At 44.1% G+C, this 19,217-nt stretch overlaps 1 protein-coding gene across 8 annotated transcripts in view; it reads left to right on the top strand.

Moving 5' to 3' along the window:
* The window catches only part of PDZD2 (PDZ domain containing 2), a 358,960-nt gene that overhangs the window by 322,405 nt on the left and 17,338 nt on the right, over positions 1 to 19,217 (top strand). For all 8 annotated transcript variants that reach the window (XM_055325628.1, XM_055325629.1, XM_055325630.1 and 5 more), the window contains 7 exons: positions 1,551 to 1,668; positions 3,470 to 3,602; positions 8,493 to 8,574; positions 10,145 to 10,179; positions 10,933 to 11,089; positions 12,523 to 13,319; positions 16,841 to 16,985. In XM_055325628.1, coding sequence (XP_055181603.1) covers positions 1,551 to 1,668; positions 3,470 to 3,602; positions 8,493 to 8,574; positions 10,145 to 10,179; positions 10,933 to 11,089; positions 12,523 to 13,319; positions 16,841 to 16,985 — 1,467 coding nt within the window. The remainder of the gene's footprint in view (positions 1 to 1,550; positions 1,669 to 3,469; positions 3,603 to 8,492; positions 8,575 to 10,144; positions 10,180 to 10,932; positions 11,090 to 12,522; positions 13,320 to 16,840; positions 16,986 to 19,217) is intronic.

Raw genomic sequence — 19,217 nt, forward strand, 5'->3', positions numbered from 1 at the left:
AATCTCTTCTTAGGTTAACGTTTTATACTTTTTCTAGGAATTGTTCCTTTGGAACAATCTGCTGCCAACAATGTATGGTATTCTCTAAATGGACAGTGGGATCAAAAGTAGAGATTTTAGTCCTTTTAATAAAGTGAAAAGAAGTTACCACTAGCACAAAGCCTTTTAAGCTCTCCCCTGATGAATCCCGGATGAATCACTGAGTGTCAGAAACTCCTGTAAAATAATAACAAAAGTCAAAAAAATCACAGAGTAGCTTAATTCCAGGGCTAATATAAAATTTTATTTATTTATGTATTTATGTATTTATTTATGTATTTATGTATTTATTTATTTTTAAAGATTTTATTTATTTATTCATGAGAGACACACGGGGAGGGGGGCAGAGACACAGGCAGAGGCAGAAGCAGGCTCCATGCAGGGAGCCCGACGTGGGATTCGATCCCGGGTGTCCAGGATCAGGCCCTGGGCTGAAGGCGGCACTAAACCTCTGAGCCACCCTGCCTAATGTAAATTTTAAGGAACAAGGGCGTCTGGGTGGCTCAATCAAGCGTCTGCCTTTGGCTCAGATCATTATCCTGGGGTCCTGAGATTGAGCCCCACATCGACATCGACATCGACTCCTCCCCGCTCTGTGGGGAGTCTGCCTTTCCCACTCCCTCTTCCACTTCCCCTCCCCTTATTCATGCACTCACTTTTTCTGCCTCTCAAATAAATAAAAAATGTTTTAAAAAATTTTAAAGAACAAGAGATTATAGTTATATAGTTAACAACTAAAAGTTGTGGGTCTTCCTCAATTCCTGCTACTTTTCATCTCTCTTTCCTTTTTCTCTATACCAACTACAGAAATATGATGAGCAATTAAATAACCAAGAGATTAGTAGCTAAAAAAAGGCAAGTGAAGAAAACCTAAAATTGTGTATCTAGAATTAAAAAATTGGAGCCCCTGGCTGGATGGAGTGCATGACTCTTGATCTTGGGGTTGTAAGTCACATATAGCCCCACATTGGGTGTAGAGATTACTTAAAGTCTTTAAAAAAAATACATATACATATAATATATATATATTACTTTGACTCTGCCTATTTCCAAAAACAGATTTGAAGGGGCTCTTTAGACTAAGCAGAGAGCGGACTGCTGAATAACTCATAGGCCATAGTTAGCTCCTGGTTCTGCTACAGACTCATTTCGCTTACAGAGTATGATGGTATTGGGACCCCTGGGTGGCCCAGTGGTTGAGTGTCTGCCTTTGGCTCAGGTCATGATCTTGGGGTTCCAGAATCAAGTCCTGCACCAGGCTCCCCAGCAGGGAGCCTGCTTCTCCCTCTGCCTGTGTCTCTGCCCCTCTCCTCTCTCTCTGTGTCTCAGGAATACATAAATAAATAATATTTTTTAAAAAGAATATGATGATGTTGACAAAGAAAAGCAAGATTTACATTCTGAGTCTGGTCAAAAATAAAGAGTTATTGGTCTCAATATACATTAATGCAGCTTCAAATCACTTATACTTTTTTAAAAATTTTGTTTTCTCTGTCCGATGCCTGTCACAGAGCCGAGAGTTGGATTAGGCATTGGTGCCTGCTGCCTGGCTCTAGAGAACAGCCCTCCCGGTATCTACATTCACAGCCTGGCCCCGGGATCAGTGGCCAAGATGGAGAGCAATCTGAGGTTCGTTGTAAACCTGATAGTGTGGGCTTCTGGTGTGCTCATGAATTTATGAATTAATGTACATGTAAGGTATCTGCCCTATTACATCCTTTATGAGATTCTAAACTTTGGTATTATTTGCAGTAATATAGCCAAGATTACAATTAATAGCATTTCCAGGGCACCTGGGCGGCTCAGTCTGTTAAGCATCTACCTTTGGCTCAGGTCATGGTCCCAGGGTCCTGGGATCGAGTACCACATTGGGCTCCCTGCTCAGCGGGGAGTATGCTTCTCTATCTGCCTCTGCTTGTGCTCTCTCTCTCTCTTTCTCTCAAATAAATAAATAAAAATCTTTTTTAAAAAGTATTTCTGAAGGTGAAAGGCTAATCTAAATAAAATCGGATTGAACTCTGGATATTGCCTTCCCTGTTTTGATCTATTTGGACTCAGAAACTCAGTTTCAGAGACTTGACAAAATACAACTCTATATAGATATCTATGGTCATCTAAGTATTTTCTTTCATGTTTATATTCATTTATGTAAAATTCATATGTGACGCTGGGAAGCGCTCATAACCGTTCAGAATCACTGGATACGAAAGAGTCCCCAAATCATGCCATTCAACAGAAGGCCTTTATTATTAAGTATAATCTCTTAAACCTTTCCTGTTGTTTCATTCCTTTTTGAGTGATGTTGTCTAGATGCTTATTGTCTGAAATCACTGCATGTCTGATTTCTCAATCCAGATAGTTGAGTTGTAGCACGAGTATTCTGTTTATACAAGAGATGGCTAGGTGTTCTGTTATATAGTAATTGCAATGGGTCTGCGCCCACCTAAACTTCACAGGAATGTACACATATTGCATAAAACACCCTGTGCAAACAGTATCACCTTTCTCCCTCGTAACTTCTAAGTCCTTGAGCAGTTGAGAAATTGGCAAAATGACATTCCTTAAGGTTGCCATATTGGGGCTCTGTTAATAGATTATATTATGTTTTTAGTTAATCATCAGAATGAATTTCCATATAAAAAAAAATCAGCAAATCATCCAAAGTACATTAAAGAAAATATACTTTTAGAACCCCAGGAAAAAAATCCTTTAATGACATCCCAAGATGATGTTTCTTCCTTGAATGGTTCCATATGTCTGGAGCCTGCCAAATGAACATTCTTCAAACCCCACATAAAGAGTCTTTGTTCTCTCTAACTGAGTTCTCTGCCTATAATTTCAAGTCAAAATGGGCATCTTGTCCCCAATTTCTCATTTGTTCAAATTTGAAACGTTTTTACAAATTCTTGGGTAACCTTTGAGCTTCAGATATTTCCTCCTCAAATTATATTACAATAATCATTTCAAGATGGTAGGAAAAAAGAAAATGATGGTGGCCAGGGGGCTATCTTGTGGTGATCAAAGGTAGACAGACCTGAGTTCAACAGTGTGTGACATCAGGGTGACCTCTCTGAGCCTGGGGCCTTATCTAAATAATAGGAATAATAATACCTGTTCAAAGTATTGCTATGTAAATTGCTTTGTATGGTGCCTGGTTTATACTCAAGAAATGATGATCCCTGTTCTTGTCCCACTATCAACTTTATTGCTTCTGAAAATGCAGCTAGATATGCATGCTGGCTTTGTCAATTTAATGTCTAATGTGTTTATATGAATGTGTTGCTTGTTTAGCCACATGCAAAGATGAAAGGATGCCATATGCTTGTTTAAGGCATTCAGAAAAGATTTCATATTATAAACCTCTCCCAGAAGGAGATCTTGTAAAAAGCTAGCTGTTACCACAGAGTGTTGGTCATGTTGCCCTCCCTAGCCGCGGAGATCAAATCCTGGAAGTGAATTCAGTCAACGTCCGCCATGCTGCTTTAAGCAAGGTCCATACCATCCTGAGCAAATGCCCTCCAGGACCCGTTCGCCTTGTCATCGGCCGGCACCCTAATCCAAAGGTGAAGTATTTCATATTGTTCTGAGTATGGCTAGTATATTATGCTTTTAGTTAATCATCAGAATGAATTTCCATACCAAAAAAAATTTTAGCAAATCATCCAGGTGTGGATGTAGGTGTGGCTGTTTGTCCTGTAGCGGTGACACACATATTCCTATGATGATGCACGCTCTTTGGTGAGACAGTTTATACAAGAATAACTTTCATTCCCATGTCGGCTGGGCATGGGAATCATTAGCTTGTGGTCACACGATGGCCAAATAACTGATACACATGGGAAACAAATCACTAATCTGGACTTCTTCGTCTTCACACTCTTAGAAATTTTATTAGAAAATTTTGGCATTGTTATTTGTGAATATAAAGTGTGGTAGAAGGCAAGAGTACTGGGTTCTGAATAAGTCCCAGCTGGTTGTTTCATCTCTGGTAAGATACTTAACCTTTCTGGGTTTCTGCATCAAGAAGATCTGAAAGCATTGGACTAAATGATCTGCCCAGACCATCCTCGACCTGAGCAGAACACTTCTGTAATGAAGGGTTAAGCGCCTACTAATTTTTTTTTTCATCTGTACCACATTGTTGAACTTACAGATAATCATAGCCGCTGTATCCTTGGCCTTGGCTGATATTTGGTTGTATCTTTTCTATACATAAGTAGTTGCTTTTAATTTTTTTAGGTTAATCAGAGGCCACTTCAGCAAATTTGACTCTACCGGCATTCAGCACTATTTTTTGCTGTTTTGAGTACTTAATGTAAAAATCTTTTTAAATTAGCCTATCTCTAATATTGCAATCATATTGTACTTTTTTCCAAATTTAACCTTCTCCTTTCAACAACTCAAAATGCTCCTTAAGAACATTAGCTCTTTGGGACATCTGGGTGGCTCAGTCAGTTGGGTGTCTGCCTTCAGCTCAGGTCATGATCCCAGGGTCCTGGGATGGAGCCCCAAGTCGGGTTCTCTGCTCAGCAGGGAGTCTGCTTCTCCCTCTCCCTCTGCCTGCCGCTCCCCCTGCTTGTGCTCTCTCTTTTTCTCTCTCTGTCAAATAAGTAAGTAAAATCTTAAAAAAAAAAAAAAAAAAGAACATTAGCTCTTTTTATGTCTGTCATCTGACCACCTCCTCTGTGTCCTTTGTACTATTATATCCTAAATGGGCCCACGCTGCTGTGCTTGATGGACTCCTATGCCATTTTTGAGACTAAGAAGTCTGTGCAGAGAGACCTTGTGGGTCTTCCCATGTCTGAGGTTTCTTTAGTGTGTTTATTTTATGGGATCATCTTTAGTGTCCCAGGGGTTCTGTTGTACTGGTTCCCCACAGTGCTGGGACAATGGCTGCCATTAGACTGATTCAAAGTCAACTCTGCTACTATTTTTTTCCCCGGATTGTTTTTTCTTATCTATATTCATTCTCATCTATGTCTTAAATAAAACTTTTTGAATATCATTAATATAACATCAAGTCCTGCTTCTACCTATTTCCATTTTTTCTACTTGTCACTTCCTATTTTTCTCCTTTCTATTTTGTAGTCCTGATACTTTCCCTTACAACCTATTCTGCTTTATCTCCCTGCTGTCACCATGGCTCTCTACAGGTCATTTTTAACAGTATTTTGCTTCATACTCACATCTAGAGTGGTCTTGGCTCCTTCCTCCAGGGTCCTCTCTTGGATTCCATCACCTGCTTGGCCATACCTCCTCTTCGCTTCCCCCTTGAGAAGCAGTCCAGTAAGCTGGGGCTGACCTACCACATCCCTCAGCAACATTATAAAAAATTAAGTTCTCAGTGGTTTGCAGTCATTGGCTTCAAGGCATGTCTGACTTCAAAATCCATTCCAGCACAGCACAGGTTATGATTTGTTTGGAGGTCTGCTTCATCTCAGCCCAAAAGCATCTGCTAATTTGCCAATACAATCAAACATCAAAATGGCATTTCAGTGCAAAACATAATAATCCTGATGGACTGGTGGTCTGTGATCCTGTTGAATACAGGTTGATTCATGTTTCCAGCCGCAGTAATACGGTCGTTGTGATGGTGTTGGAGATACATCCAGCAAAACCAGATTTCAGTATTTGTTTGACTAGATTTCACATTTCTTCCTAGGTAAACATGGTGTTTTTAGTTGTAATATCATACTATATTTTTCTTTTGGTCAAGATTCCACTTTATATTTAATGTATTTTTATACCACTCACCCCGACATTTCATGCCAGTAGTACGTTTTGATACCAAATGTATGTGCTTCCTTAGTTTTCATGTTGTTCCAATAGAAATACCACAGGGATTTTCTTTTCTTCTGTTTCTCATAATGACTGGAGCAGTGGCTGCCCAACTGGGATATTCAAAGCCTCCAGGTCTAGACAAGCTAAGATTTGGACTTGCTGGAGGAAGGTCATAGGGGTCCATTTTTAACTGGTACTGGGGCTCTCAGCATGAATAGAATTATCCAGGAAATCTTTCACTTGTCTCAAATCCCAACCATTTTTTCCCCCACTCAGACAAACAGTTGCAAATATTGAAAGTCTAATGTCAAGAAAAATTTGCAACCACTGTCTAAGCTGATATTTTCTCTCATTTATACAAAATTATTTTTTGCTTTATGAAGTATGTGTTTGTGTAAGTATATATGGCTGTAAGCATGTATGTGTCTGTGTTTTATTTCCTGTGAGGCCTGCTAGAAAGTATTACATAAGTATGATGTGATTATGATTTATCTGTTAAGTTAAAATGTAATGCTGAATCCTGTGTGGCTTTATTTGCTTATTAAGACAAATTGCTACCTTGTCCAAATATTATTTATGCTAAATGTTATTTCTCTACACAAAATTACCATTCTAAGTTCATAGTATTCTTACCTTTAAAACAGAAACTCAGTGAAAGTTATGTAATTGTCTTTTAAAATATCTCATAATTAAGCATTTATCAGGCTTTTAAATTTTCCCCCCATGAATGACAATTATGGATAACTAAGGGGGGAAAAAAGCCATGACTTTACCATAATAGCAATAAATATAGAAAGAAAAGAGTTATAAAATGACTATTTTTAAAATTTCATTGTAAAAATTGATCCAAATAAGAATCATCAATGATGCTAAAACCATTAAGTAAAAATATACTGGGGAGCAGGATATTGGTGTTGTCTCAAGCTGTCTCCTCACAGATGTCTCACTGATGAATAAGAAAAAAAAAATCCAGTGAAGAAATCTGGTGGAACTCTATCCTAACAAGTGGCCAGGGTTATCACCAGTTATGAAACATGAAATAGTGACCCCAAGTACCTCACAGAAGCACTGGAAAGGAAACAGTTTTTGTAGTTTTTCTGCCAAAAAAATACATAATCTAAATCTCAGCATGAAGAAACTATCAAACAAATCCTAACTGAGTGTTTGATTGTCCTGGGTTTCTTCCAAAATATCAGTATTGTGACAAAGAAAGGCTAGGCTCAGCAGTGTTTTGAATTATTATTTGAATAATTTGTATTATTTGACATGACAAATAGACCCTGAAAACTTTTATAAAGCATTACCATGCAAAGGTGTTGGTTAGTGACAATCTACAAAGATCCACAAGATAAGGAGCTTGCATCAGAATGCAAATCAGTTACATCATCATGTACACTACTCAGTTTGGTGGACATCTTTCCCCAGCACAACATTGTTGGCGAAAGAAACTGAATGTTAAAAAAGAAAAAAAATAAAAAAGAAACTGAGTGTTGATAAGCATTCTGGAGGAAAAACCTATCTCATCACAAGCTGCCATCAAACTTCCTATGAACTACTTCCATCTACAGACATACGCTGAATAGCGTTTCTGAAGGGTGGTATTAGGACAGTTGGCTAAATGGAAATATGAAATGTAAATTAGTCATTTGCGTCAATGTTAAATTTCCTGGAATGGTAATAGTACCAGGGTTATTGAAGAGAATGTTCTTGTTTTTAGGAGATACATGCTAAAATATTTATGGGTGAAGGTTCATGATGTCTGCAACTAACTCCCAAAAGGTTTAGTAAAAAATTAAACAAGGATGCCTGAGTGGCTCAGCGGTTGAGCGTCTGCCTTTGGCCCAGGGCGTGATCCCGGGGTCCAGGGATCCAGTCCCACATTGGGCTCCCTGCTTGGAGCCCACTCCTCTCTCTGCCTCTCCCTCTCTGTGTGTCTCTCATGAATTAATAAATAAAATCTAAAATAAACAAACAAACAAACTGTGTGTGTGTGTGTGTGTGTGTGTGTGTGTGTGTGTGTGTGTGTGTTAAGAAAGAGCATGAGTGGGATGCCTGGATGGCTCAGCGTCCAACTCCTGGTTTTAGCTCGGGTCACGATCTCGCGGTCATGGATTCGAGCCTCTCCACTGGGCTCCATGCTCAGCATGGAGTCTGCTTCAGATTCTCTCTCCCTCCCCCTCTCCTTCTCCTCCTGCTCATGTGCTTTCTTTCTCCTCCCCCCCCCAAAAAAAACAAAATCTCTTTAAAAAAAAAAAGCATGAGTGTAAATGTGGCAGTGTTTAAAAAAATAATAGTGAAGAGTATACTCCTCTTGTGCTACTCTTACAAGCTTTATGTAGGTTTGAAATTGTTTAAATCAAGGAACAAAAGAAGTGAGTGTTTTAGAGAGAGGTGGGTACCAGCCATGTGGTTGGTACCTGTAGCACCTGAGTGCCTTAGTGAATTTGGGGACCAGCTGAAGGTCTTGCTTCGAATGCCTTTGTTGGAAGTCACCGGCTAACCCAGCTCTCCTTACGTGCCCTGGATTATTGCTTCTGAGGATGGTCATAATCTTCGATGCTGTGGTTTCCCTCTTTATCTGTACTCAGCCTCCAACTCGGGTCCTAACTACTTTGACTGGGGAAGGAGAAATAAATAAAACCATCTAATTTGTGCTTTCTGCTGAAAAACAGATTTCCGAGCAGGAAATGGATTTAGTGATCGCACGCAGCACTTATCAGGAGAGCAAAGAGGCCAGCTCCTCTCCTGGCTCAGGTACCGTATTTGTACATCTTCGTTCCACATTCAGAAGAGCTTCTCAGGAAGCTCCCCCAGGAGCCCTGCCCCGTGCAGTGCTGTTGGGCTCTCTGTCGTTATCGGGTTTGCCAGAAGTTGTTGTCAGGGAGATCTCATGCTTTCTCCTAGCTGCTACTTTTTATTGCTGCCGTTATTTACTGCACTTTATAGTACAGTTCTAATTATGCATGCTCCTCACACTATGAGATAATTTGCAAAAATGAGTTAACAGCATTTCATGTGTTTATGTGCAATTCATCTGAAATGTTCTAGGTAAAAATGAAGCAACACCAAAATATCGGTTGTTTGATAGACGGAGTGATCTCCGTACCAAAGCCTGGGGTTTCTTTACGTGAACTAAAAGTTCCCACCCCGTATGGCAGCCTTGCTTTAATGATTAGTAGATATTTTTTGAAGTTTCAACTGAAGAAGGGTAGCAGAAGCTCCCCAAATCATGATTTCCCCCTTCTTTTTTTGTTTTTAAAGATTTTATTTATTTATTCATGAGGGGATTTCCCCCTTCTTAAGGGGAAAGTTCGAGCAGAGAAGGATTGAGATAGTAGGAATTTCTGATAAGAAACATTGCGTTGAGTTTTAAAAGTAATGTTTCCGGTTGAATGGAAATCCAGAGACTCTGCAACATGTCTCAACTCAAGATATTACTGATGTCAACACTGATGCTGGGGGAGAAAAAGGAACTGAGACATAAGTTACTGGTTGTCAGAGGAAAAGGAAGGCATAGGATTTTTTGGCAACCATGTAATACCCCGATTATTTGCATCCATAATTAATACATTTCAAGTGGGCACAGCCATAATGGGCTCCTTATTCACCCAGCGCCTTCTCCTGACCTGCCTACAAGCCGTCCCCTCATAATCCCCACATACCCACTCGATCATCTAGGAAGGATTTTCTTAAGCTACCAACTTCATGCGTAAGATCTTTTTGCTCATGGCGTATAATTGAAAGTTTCAATGCCGAATCTTTTCATCCTTCTACTAAAAACCGAAATAGGCATTCAGCCCTCCCCCCAGTTCCTTCATGAGTTCCTTGCATGATGTTTCTTTGTTCATTGATCCTTCAGTCCATTCAGTGGCTACCACTGAGTACTTCCGAGATCCAGGTGCCATGCTGAGCGTTGTGGGGTCAGATCAGTGAAGGTCTCAGCCTTACAGATAAATAGTTAAGGAAGGGAGATGAGGGGCATCCACTCATAATTAAACTGTGTGTATGGAGACTGCTGTATGGGTTGTATAAAATACTTTTAAGGTTCCAAGGAAGTTACCCCAACCAGGATCATCACAGAGGCAGTAGCTCCAAGTGAGGGCCTGAAGCATGAGCAGAACCGTGGGAGGGGGGCTGGAGGGGGGCTCCCGTGCCCAGGTTAAGTGCATGCATGTCTGCACCTGTGCACATAGCCCATCGGTGTCAGCCAAGCAAAGAGGGGCTAAAATGTTTGGCTCCATCTTTCGTAGTGAAAAATGTGTGCCTGTTAGTTAGGAGGTGAGTTTTGCCATTTTGACATTATGGTGAATTTTCTCTCCAACAGGTACCCCCCTGAAGAGTCCCTCTCTGGCAAAAAAGGTGAGTCAAGGCACACAGCTGCCTCACTCGGCTGGCCCATGAATCAGTCCCTGGGGCTCCACAAGTGCAGCCTGAGGGCCCAGCCCAGGGTTTTGTCCATGAGTCATTTTATCCACTCTACACAGATGATGGCAATGATGCTAATTTGAGAACAAATACAAAAATGTGTTTCTTTTCTTAAATACTCATCTAAGAAAAGAACAGAGCAACAAAATAAAAGAACTGAGCTGCAGTTTAAAAAATAATTTTCCAACTGTTCCATACTCAAGGGCTCCCCAGTTGGCTTTCGGGGAGGACCTGTGACTTTATGGAGCCTGGAGTATTTCCCAGCTGGCGATTCCTCAATCCCAGCAGATCAGAGCACAGGATTCAGACCCCCCTCTTCTCCATTCCATCGCTAGCCTGAACCAGTGGCTTGGAATGTCATTCTATCTTCCTGTCTCTTCCCCCAGTGTTTTTCCTGGGATGGCTGATATGTTGCTGCTGTGGCATTTCTGACCATCGCTAAACAGTTGGCAAAAAAAAAAAAAAAAAAAAAAATCTCTTAACATTGTCTGGCAGCAACCGTTGCCTTTTTCATTAGTTGTTTAATTTAGCCATCCTGAAGTAAATGGAAGTGGGTGTCTACTACGGTCACTGTTGCAGATGACCAGGGATTAGAGCCAAGTGTTCTCGGAAAGCTAGGAATTCCCGTTTCAGACCATGAGCCCCTGGCAGGCCTTCCTCATCATCCAGCACCTTCTCCCCCAACAGGACGCCCTGATTACTGAAGCTGAAGCCTCCCACTACTTCGCCCACGGTGTCCCCGGCTCCCTGTCGGACTTCGTGGTGGCCGGCTCCGAGGACGAGGATCCGCCAGGCAGTGGCTGCGGCGCCTCCGAGGACAGTGGCCTGCCACCCAGCACCCCTGGTAAGCAGTGGCTCTGTCCCACCCCGGGCCGCGTCACGTTCTGTAGCAAGTGGTCTCACATGAACAGGGAACTGGGAACCAGGCCTTGGGTTGAGGACAAGCCCTCTGTCTGCGTGGCTGAAATTCCCAATCTACCTTCGGAAAGCGCAGCCCACCACTGGTGACTGGCCCCGGTCCGGGGTGGAGGGAGGGAGCGCCCATCCTGTGGCCTGATGGTTGGAGGTGGCCAAGCTGGGCAGCCTGTAGATGCGACTCACGTAGGTAGCATCGTCATGAAGTTTATGGCGTGAAGGCAGGGTGGCAACCTGCAGCCTTCTGGTTCAGGGGAATCCTGGCCAAATTGCAGGTCCCGCCCCTCACCAGGCCCTACCTTCATTCTTTTTTAGAAGACAGTGAGTGGAAGATTTGGAACCCCTAGGAGACAAATACTCTCAAACAGTTGGTTTTGAATCTCCTGGACGGTGCTCCCACTAGAGTATGAGAGAACGATCTGATGTGCACCACACTGATTCCTCGGGCTTCTGCTCGTGTGGTTGGCTTTCTCTTTTTTTTTTTTTTAAACTTCTGATGTCCGCACAAGAACATCCCTGTGCAGGGATCCCTGGGTGGCGCAGCGGTTTGGCGCCTGCCTTTGGCCCAGGGTGCAATCCTGGAGACCCGGGATCGAATCCCACGTCGGGCTCCCGGTGCATGGAGCCTGCTTCTCCCTCTGCCTGTGTCTCTGCCTCTCTCTCTCTCTCTCTGTATGACTATCGTAAAGAAAAAAAAAAAAAAAAGAACATCCCTGTGCAGACTTGACCACTCTGGCTGTCATTTGGAACAGCTGACAAGCTTACCCTTCTCTCGGCCAGAGGCATTTCAAGGTGCGAGCTCATGTGCAAGATATGAAGAGTTTGCTGAGCAGCACAAGCTTTCCCTCCTCCCAGCTTGGAATTTACGTAGATTAGAATCTCAGAAGATCATAATCTTCCCAGTACCACACTCTAAGAGCCGCCTGTACCAAGCCCCCCATCTTTGCAAATGAAGGAAGGGCCTCGTGTGATAAGAAGGTCCAGGCGTGCAAGGCTTGGCCTCCCAGCATCCTAAGAGACTTCCCTAGCAGCATCTTTGAACCCCAGCAGTGTATTAGACATCAGGGAGCTGAATTAAACATTTCTGTCTCTAGAAAGCATACATGTTTAAGCTAAACAATCCAGAGGTTGAGTAAAAAATGAATGAATGAATGCAAGCAAACAAAAAGGGAAGCCAGTCATCCACTCTGGGCAAATCCCAAGAAGCCGGATCATTTAAGCCTGGTGTTCAGTGGCCAGAGGATGAATAGCCGGCAACGGCGAACATGGGAATGCTCCTGTGTAAGAGGGGGGTTAAATGATAAAACCAGGCCAGACGGGAAACCCTATTTCATTTGGCTATTTCTTTCCCCATCCCACCAGCTCCCAGGGAACCAGGAAAACCCAGGGCCAACAGCCTCGTGTCGCTAGGAAGCCAGCGGTCCTCTGGGCTCTTCCACAAGCAGGTGACGGTTGCCAGACAAACCAGTCTCCCTGGGAGCCCCCAGGCCCTCCGAAACCCTCTCCTCCGCCAGAGGAGGGTGGGCTGCTATGACACCGACGACGCCAGTGATGAGGAAGAGTTTGACGGTGAAGGGGACTGCATTTCCCTCCCAGGGACCCTCTCTGGTCCCAGCAGGCCTCTGACGGAGGACAGCTCTAGGCACGTCCTGATGACCTCTTCCAAGGCCACAGGTCTCAACAACCAGGGTGAACATCCCCAGAAAACAATGGTCAGCAAGGCCTCCTCGGTGCCTCTCTTTGGCAGCTCCCTGAGCTTAGAGGAGAGGGTTCCAGAGGGCGTGGGGGACACTCCTTCCCATGCAGCCCACCTGCTGGCCTCTGCAGAAGCCGCCAAGGGTGGCTCTGGGTGCCCAAGGAGGAAGGAATTATCAGGATCGAGGAGTTCACCCAAATTGGAATACAAAGCCGATACCAGCACCCAGTGTCTGGTGAACACAGATACCCCCAGGCTCCCCCAGCAGAAGAATGACAACCTGGGGTCCAGGCACAAACCAGTGGCCAGGGTCAGCCCACACCACAAGAGGCCCGAGGCTGACGCCAGGCCCAGCAACCCAGAGACAGCGGGCCTGACTGATGGAACCGATGACCCATGTGTCCAGGCCACTCCGGTCAAAGAGATCAGGACTGGTTTTCAGCCAGGCGGAACTGCGGAGAAGGTAATTGCTTTCCTCTTCGTAATTTGGGCCTGGGGTGTATGAGAAAACAGAGGGCAACCTGGCTGGAGGGGGGATGGCGGGAGGCTCGTCATTCATTTCCATTCTCAGATGGCTCGGAGCCAGTGTATCAGCGGGCTGGTGGGGGACCCAGGGATCAGGTCATGGATCATCCTGTCAGAAGATGAAGTCACTCTTACCTGGACACGGGGCCATGGTGGATGAGGGAAGGGCAGCGGGAGGCTGGTGAAGAACACTGGGTCGGCTCCCCTGACGAGTTGGGTGACCACTGGGGCAAGTTATGGAGTCCTCGTGAGCTGCAGTTGTCTGGACCATTGAGGACGGAGTGCTCTCTCCCCAGAGCTGAGGCGACCATCAAACACAGGCTAACCGTGATTCTCTCCAGCTCATGAGGTTCTGAGCGATCCTTATTTTTTCAGACTTTCTACGATGATTATGTGTAATCAAAGCTACTCATACCCTTCTTGTGAGAATCACATGAAATAATGGGCGTGCATTATTAAAAACTGATCACGCACTGGGGCACCTGGCTGGCTCAGTCGGCGGAGCATGTGCCTCTCCATCTCAGGGTTGTAAGTTCGAGCCCCATAGTGGGTGTAGAGATTACTTAAAAATAGAATCTTAAAAAAAAAAAAACTTAGAATGCACCACTTTAGATGCAAGTCAATATTATTTATGTTCCGACTTGGTTACGCATACACTAGAACGACCCAGAATTGTCCAATTGCTCGTTTTTAATCACTATATATACCTCCACTTAGGCAAGGAGAGAGTAAGAGAAACTAATGTTGTTTACAATCTCAACATAAGTAGTTTCTCTCTGAGGCGGTTGTAAGTCCACATTTGTAAAGATGCATGTTCAAGTGGTTTATGCAAACATACGTGTAAACAGACATAGAAAATATGAAGTCATAAAAACTATATTAGGCAGAAGGGATTTTTGTTAACTGTATAGAAAAAGGAGAAACACACCTTTCTTCATCCTCCTAAAAAGTGTTATTACTTCAAACTAGCGTGTGTGTTTTTTTTTAAGATTTTATTTATTTGAGAGAGAAAGTGAGCGAGCACGGGTGGGGGGAGGGGCAGAGAGAGAGAGAGAGAGAAGGTGACTCCCCACTGAGCAGGGAGCCTGACTTGGCTTCCCATCCCAGGACCCCGGGATCATGACCTGAGCCAAAGGCAGAGGTTAACCAACTGAGCTAGCCAGGTGCCCCTAGCATATGTGCTTTATTTATTTTTATTTTTTTATTTTTTAATTCTAATTTTTTTTTTTGCATATGTGCTTTAAAACACAACATTTATTTAGGAGGTTAACCCCCTCTTTGAAAAAGTATCCTCAGCCAGTTTTGGATAACTATAGAAAACTATTTAACAGGGGTTCGATTCATAATAACATATAGAGAGCTTTTGTCATTGTGAATGAGTATTTCCAAGAAGAATTTGTTTTTTCAAGAAGAATTTTGAGAAGCACTTAAACTTTGCAGAAAAGTTTTAACTCTTCTCATAAAAAATTTAGCTGAAAAATATTTCATTTATTCATGAGAAAGAAAATAAACTGCATTGCCATTAAGTATTTACCTTCAAATATTGGAATCTTGAAAAAATGTTTGGTAAGTAAGTTGTCTTCTACAGTTTTTATTTAATACTTTTTAAATTGAGATGAACATCACATAACATAAAATTCAACATTTTATTTTATTTTATTTTTTAAATTCAACATTTTAAAATTCAGTTCAGCTCTCTTCTCTGCTGCCATCTTTGGGCCATTTTATGACTCCGTAACTCAGAGGGTGAATTTCAAATCAATCTGATTTAACTTCTTAGTGAGATGTTTTTTTGTTTTGTTTTGTTTTTACAGTAGATTTTAGAAGAAGGGAGGATAAAGTAATTGACACTTGGCTGAAGTGAAATTTTGAAATATTAAATGTCAATTTCATTTATCCAGAGGAGTCGTAGCCCTAAGTGCCAAACCGAGGAGCTGATCCTACTGTCTTGGATATCACCATGCAGTGTAAAGATAATAATATCTTACATCTATACAACCTTTCGTGGGCTGCATGTGGTTTTCAGAATGGCTCATGTAATCATCTTTTATTGAAAACTATGAGGGGCACCTGGGTGGCTCAGCAAGTTAAGTGTCTGACTCTTGATTTTTGGCTCAGGTCAGGATCCCGGAGTCCTGGGACGGAGCCCGCATTGGGCTCCCTGCTCAGCGGGGAGTCTGCTTCTCCCTCTACCCCTCCCCCTGCTCGTGCTCGCTCTCTGTCTCTCACACACACACACTCACTCTCTCAAATAAATAAAATCTTTAAATTAAAAAAAGAAAAGTTGGGACCCCTGGATGGCTCAGCAGTTGAGCCTCTGCCTTTGGCTCAGGGCGTGATCCTGGAGTCCCGGGATCGAGTCCCACCCTGGGCTCTTTACAGGGATCCTGCTTCTCCCTCTGACTGTGTGTCTGCCTCTGTCTTTCTCTGTGTCTCTCATGAATAAATAAATAAAATCTTTAAAAAAATGAAACTCTATGAGTTAGGGTAAGTCTTATACCCATTTTGTCCCCGATTTTTTACAGTGGTAAAATGCTCGTAAGGAAAGTATACAGTTCTGTGGTATATGCTCGTAATGTGCGACCATCACCACCATCGCCAGAACTCTTCATCTCGTGAAATGGAAATTCCGTACCCCTTATACAATAACCCCCCATTCCCCTCCCACCAGCCCCTAGAAGCCACCCCTCTACTGTCATATCTCTGGTGACGACTCTCAGTACCTCATATAAATGAAATCAGATAGGATTTGTCTTCTCGTGCCTGGCTTATTTCACTTCACATAATGTCCTCAAGGTTCATCCCTACACACCCCGTAGCATGTGTCAGAATTTCCTTCCTTTTTAAGGCTGAGTAATATTCCACGGTGTGTCTGTTGCGTATTTTGCTTAGCCATTCATGTATCAATGGTGACTTGAACTGCTTCCATATTTCAGCTATTGCAAATAGCGCTGCTATAAACGTGGGAGTACGCATATCTCTTAGAGAACCTGCTTTCACTTCCTCTGGGTATATACCCAGAAGTGTGATATCTGGATCATATGCTATTTCTATTTTTATTTTTTTGAGGAAACTCCATAGTGTTTTCCAGAGTGGCTGTACCATTTCCCATTCCCGCCAGCAACACGCAAGTTTCCAGTTTCTCTATATCTTCGCCAACACCTGTTATTTCTGTTTTGGATCATAGCCACCCTTGTGGCGGTGACGGGACGTCTCCGTGTGATTCTGATTCGCATTTCCCCGATCACCCTCATTTCAAAGTTGAGAAAACTGAAGCTTAGGAAGAGTGACAAAATGGTGCAATTTCTAGGGGATCTGACACCCAGAGTCCAGATCTTGTGGCTCCTAGGCGAGGACTTCCCTGAAGTTCCCCAAAGCAGCTCTTCCGCGTGTGTGCTGTCTTAGAGGACAGAAAACCTGAAAGCTGCCGACAGTCACTTGTGCTTGTCATTGTGCCAGGAATCCCTGGGGAAGCTGACCGTCCAGGAGGGGCATGTCCCTGCCACCTGGGGGCCAGCCAGTGCCCCGCCGCACCCAGATGCCGGCCACTGCACAGAGAACCTGCTCGGAGCTACACCAGAGCCAGGGCAACAACCTGGGACAGGTAAGATGATTTTATTGCTTGTTAAGCTTCAAGATGGGAGGGCCGAAGTTTACCCTAATAAAAATGTTACATGTGGAGAACTTTGAGGGGGAAAAAACCTTACACAGATGAATGATTTTTACAAGCTGCCTGCATTTCACAACTTGACTAGATCATGGTGCCTAAGCTCAGAGTTTTCATTCCACATCAGGCTGTGCCCATTTCAGCCGGCCGATGCCCTTTACCTACTTCGTGATGGGTACTTGAATGAATGAGACATGAGATGACAGAGAGGTCCTGCCCTTCAGAATTTCACCGCTTGGCTTGCGTGAAATCAAATGCACCAAGAAATATTTTTTACCTCCTGCATCCGCAGAATATGTTTGAGCAGCGTGCTGAGGTCAACGAGATGCTCCTGGCCTGCGTGGCTGGCGCTGGCCCTGGCAGGCCGTCCTGAGCACTAGTGCGTCTGTCTCAGCACCTCTGCGACCCCTGTCTAGCTAGGAAACTGCACCGATGTCCCCTGTGTCCTTCTGCACCTGCCACATCGTTTGCAGGGCTGCTGGGCCCTCCTCCCCCTCATGGAATATAATTGAGTCAACATCCTTTCCATTCTGGGACATTTGGCAGGGGACGGGGTTTACAAGTGAAGGATCTTTTTTTTGGGGGGGGGTGGGTGGGAAGGTCTTAAGAATGATTTTGTGGTGTTTTAAAAGTGAAGGAAACAATTGTTCTTGTACAAAAACACTCTCAATTAACATTATATAGAGGCAGACATGCTACTTGTCCATCTCAGTGAATTACAGCATCAAATCCCGCTAAATTCCTTCCTGAAGGATCATTTTGAAAGGTGACATCAGGGAGTGCCTCCATGTCATTTAATCCCCCTCAAAAACTGCTTTTTTAAGTTACACACTTTTCAATGAAGTCAAATTGCTAACAAAATGTTATTTGTTCAGCAAGTGACTCTGAAGCTGAAGAGCAACCTTTTAAGTCCCCTCCTTCTAAGTCTCACTGCGACTTTTCCCCGTGGTTGGCACCAGCAGAAGCAGGAAGGTCATTCTGAAGGGAGCTCAGAAGGTTGAGCAGAGAAGGACAGGAGCCCGTGGATTCACATCTTGGCATGTCCCTTGCCTCCCACGGGGACCCGGGGTTACGTACGCTCTCCACGGGTGTCCCGATGGGCCAACCTTGTTGCTGCCAGGTGCTCTCTACACAGAGGTCATGCAGTCAGGGTCTAGATAATGGGCTGGGCTGTGGGGCCGACTTCCCAGGTGACCCCTGGCTATAAACTCTGTGCCCCTGGATCTGTTGCTAACCCACTCTGTGCCTCAGTTCTCCACTGCTCCAGAGCAGATGGTGACAGGACCTACCTCACAGTGTTGGGAGGCAAATTAAGTGCATGAGAAACTCTTAGCACAGTGCTGCGTCCTAACAGTTAGTCTTTGTTGAAATAGGAACTTCAGGAGAGGAAAGGCATATGCGATTAAGAGGATTTGTGTGGGAGATGTGGAGGGCATATAACACTTGGGGAGACAGTCTCCTCAAAGCAGGTGCTTCCATTGTGACTGTTTCACTATAACCCAGAATCCTAAGAAAATAGCAAATCTAATGTTCTTTTTTATGCCAGTTTCCTTTGATTATAAGATGCCACGTGCCAGAGGCAGACAGATTAGCCCGAGAGTGTGCAGGGCCCTGTAAGGAGGCACCTCCAGGACAGTGGCTCTCCAGAACCCACCTCATACATGACTTCATTCCCTGCCGTCCCTGCACCGACACCTTTCCCTGCACCCCTCGGACCACATGCTCTTTCCTCCCTGCTTTCATTCCGTTTTCTTCTTCATCATCACTGTGTGGTCACCTCTCCTGCCCGCAGGCCCCTCCGGTCCCCACCCCCCTGTCCAAGCTCCCCAGATAACGGGGCCTTCCATTCCTCCCAGTCCTCCTAGTCCTCCCAGTCCTCCCAGTCCTCTGAACACATTCGAGGCACAGCTAAGGCACAGTGCGGACTTGCATCCTTCTGCAGCTCCCACGTGTCTTCCCAAGTTAGCCTCGTCTCTCCTCTCCTGCTCTGAGTCCTGAGTCCCCAGAGGTCAGCACCCGATGGTTTTGTGCTTCACTGTACGGCTCACAACCCGCACCTGAGGCCAAACCCATGATGAGACTAAACCAGCGACCCACACCCTCTGCAGAGTGAACACAAGAGCTCAGGGACCACAAAGAACAACAGCGGGACTCCTGAGGCTTTTGCCA

Source organism: Nyctereutes procyonoides, unplaced genomic scaffold (assembly GCF_905146905.1).
Source record: "Nyctereutes procyonoides isolate TBG_1078 unplaced genomic scaffold, NYPRO_anot_genome, whole genome shotgun sequence".
NCBI lineage: Eukaryota > Metazoa > Chordata > Mammalia > Carnivora > Canidae > Nyctereutes > Nyctereutes procyonoides.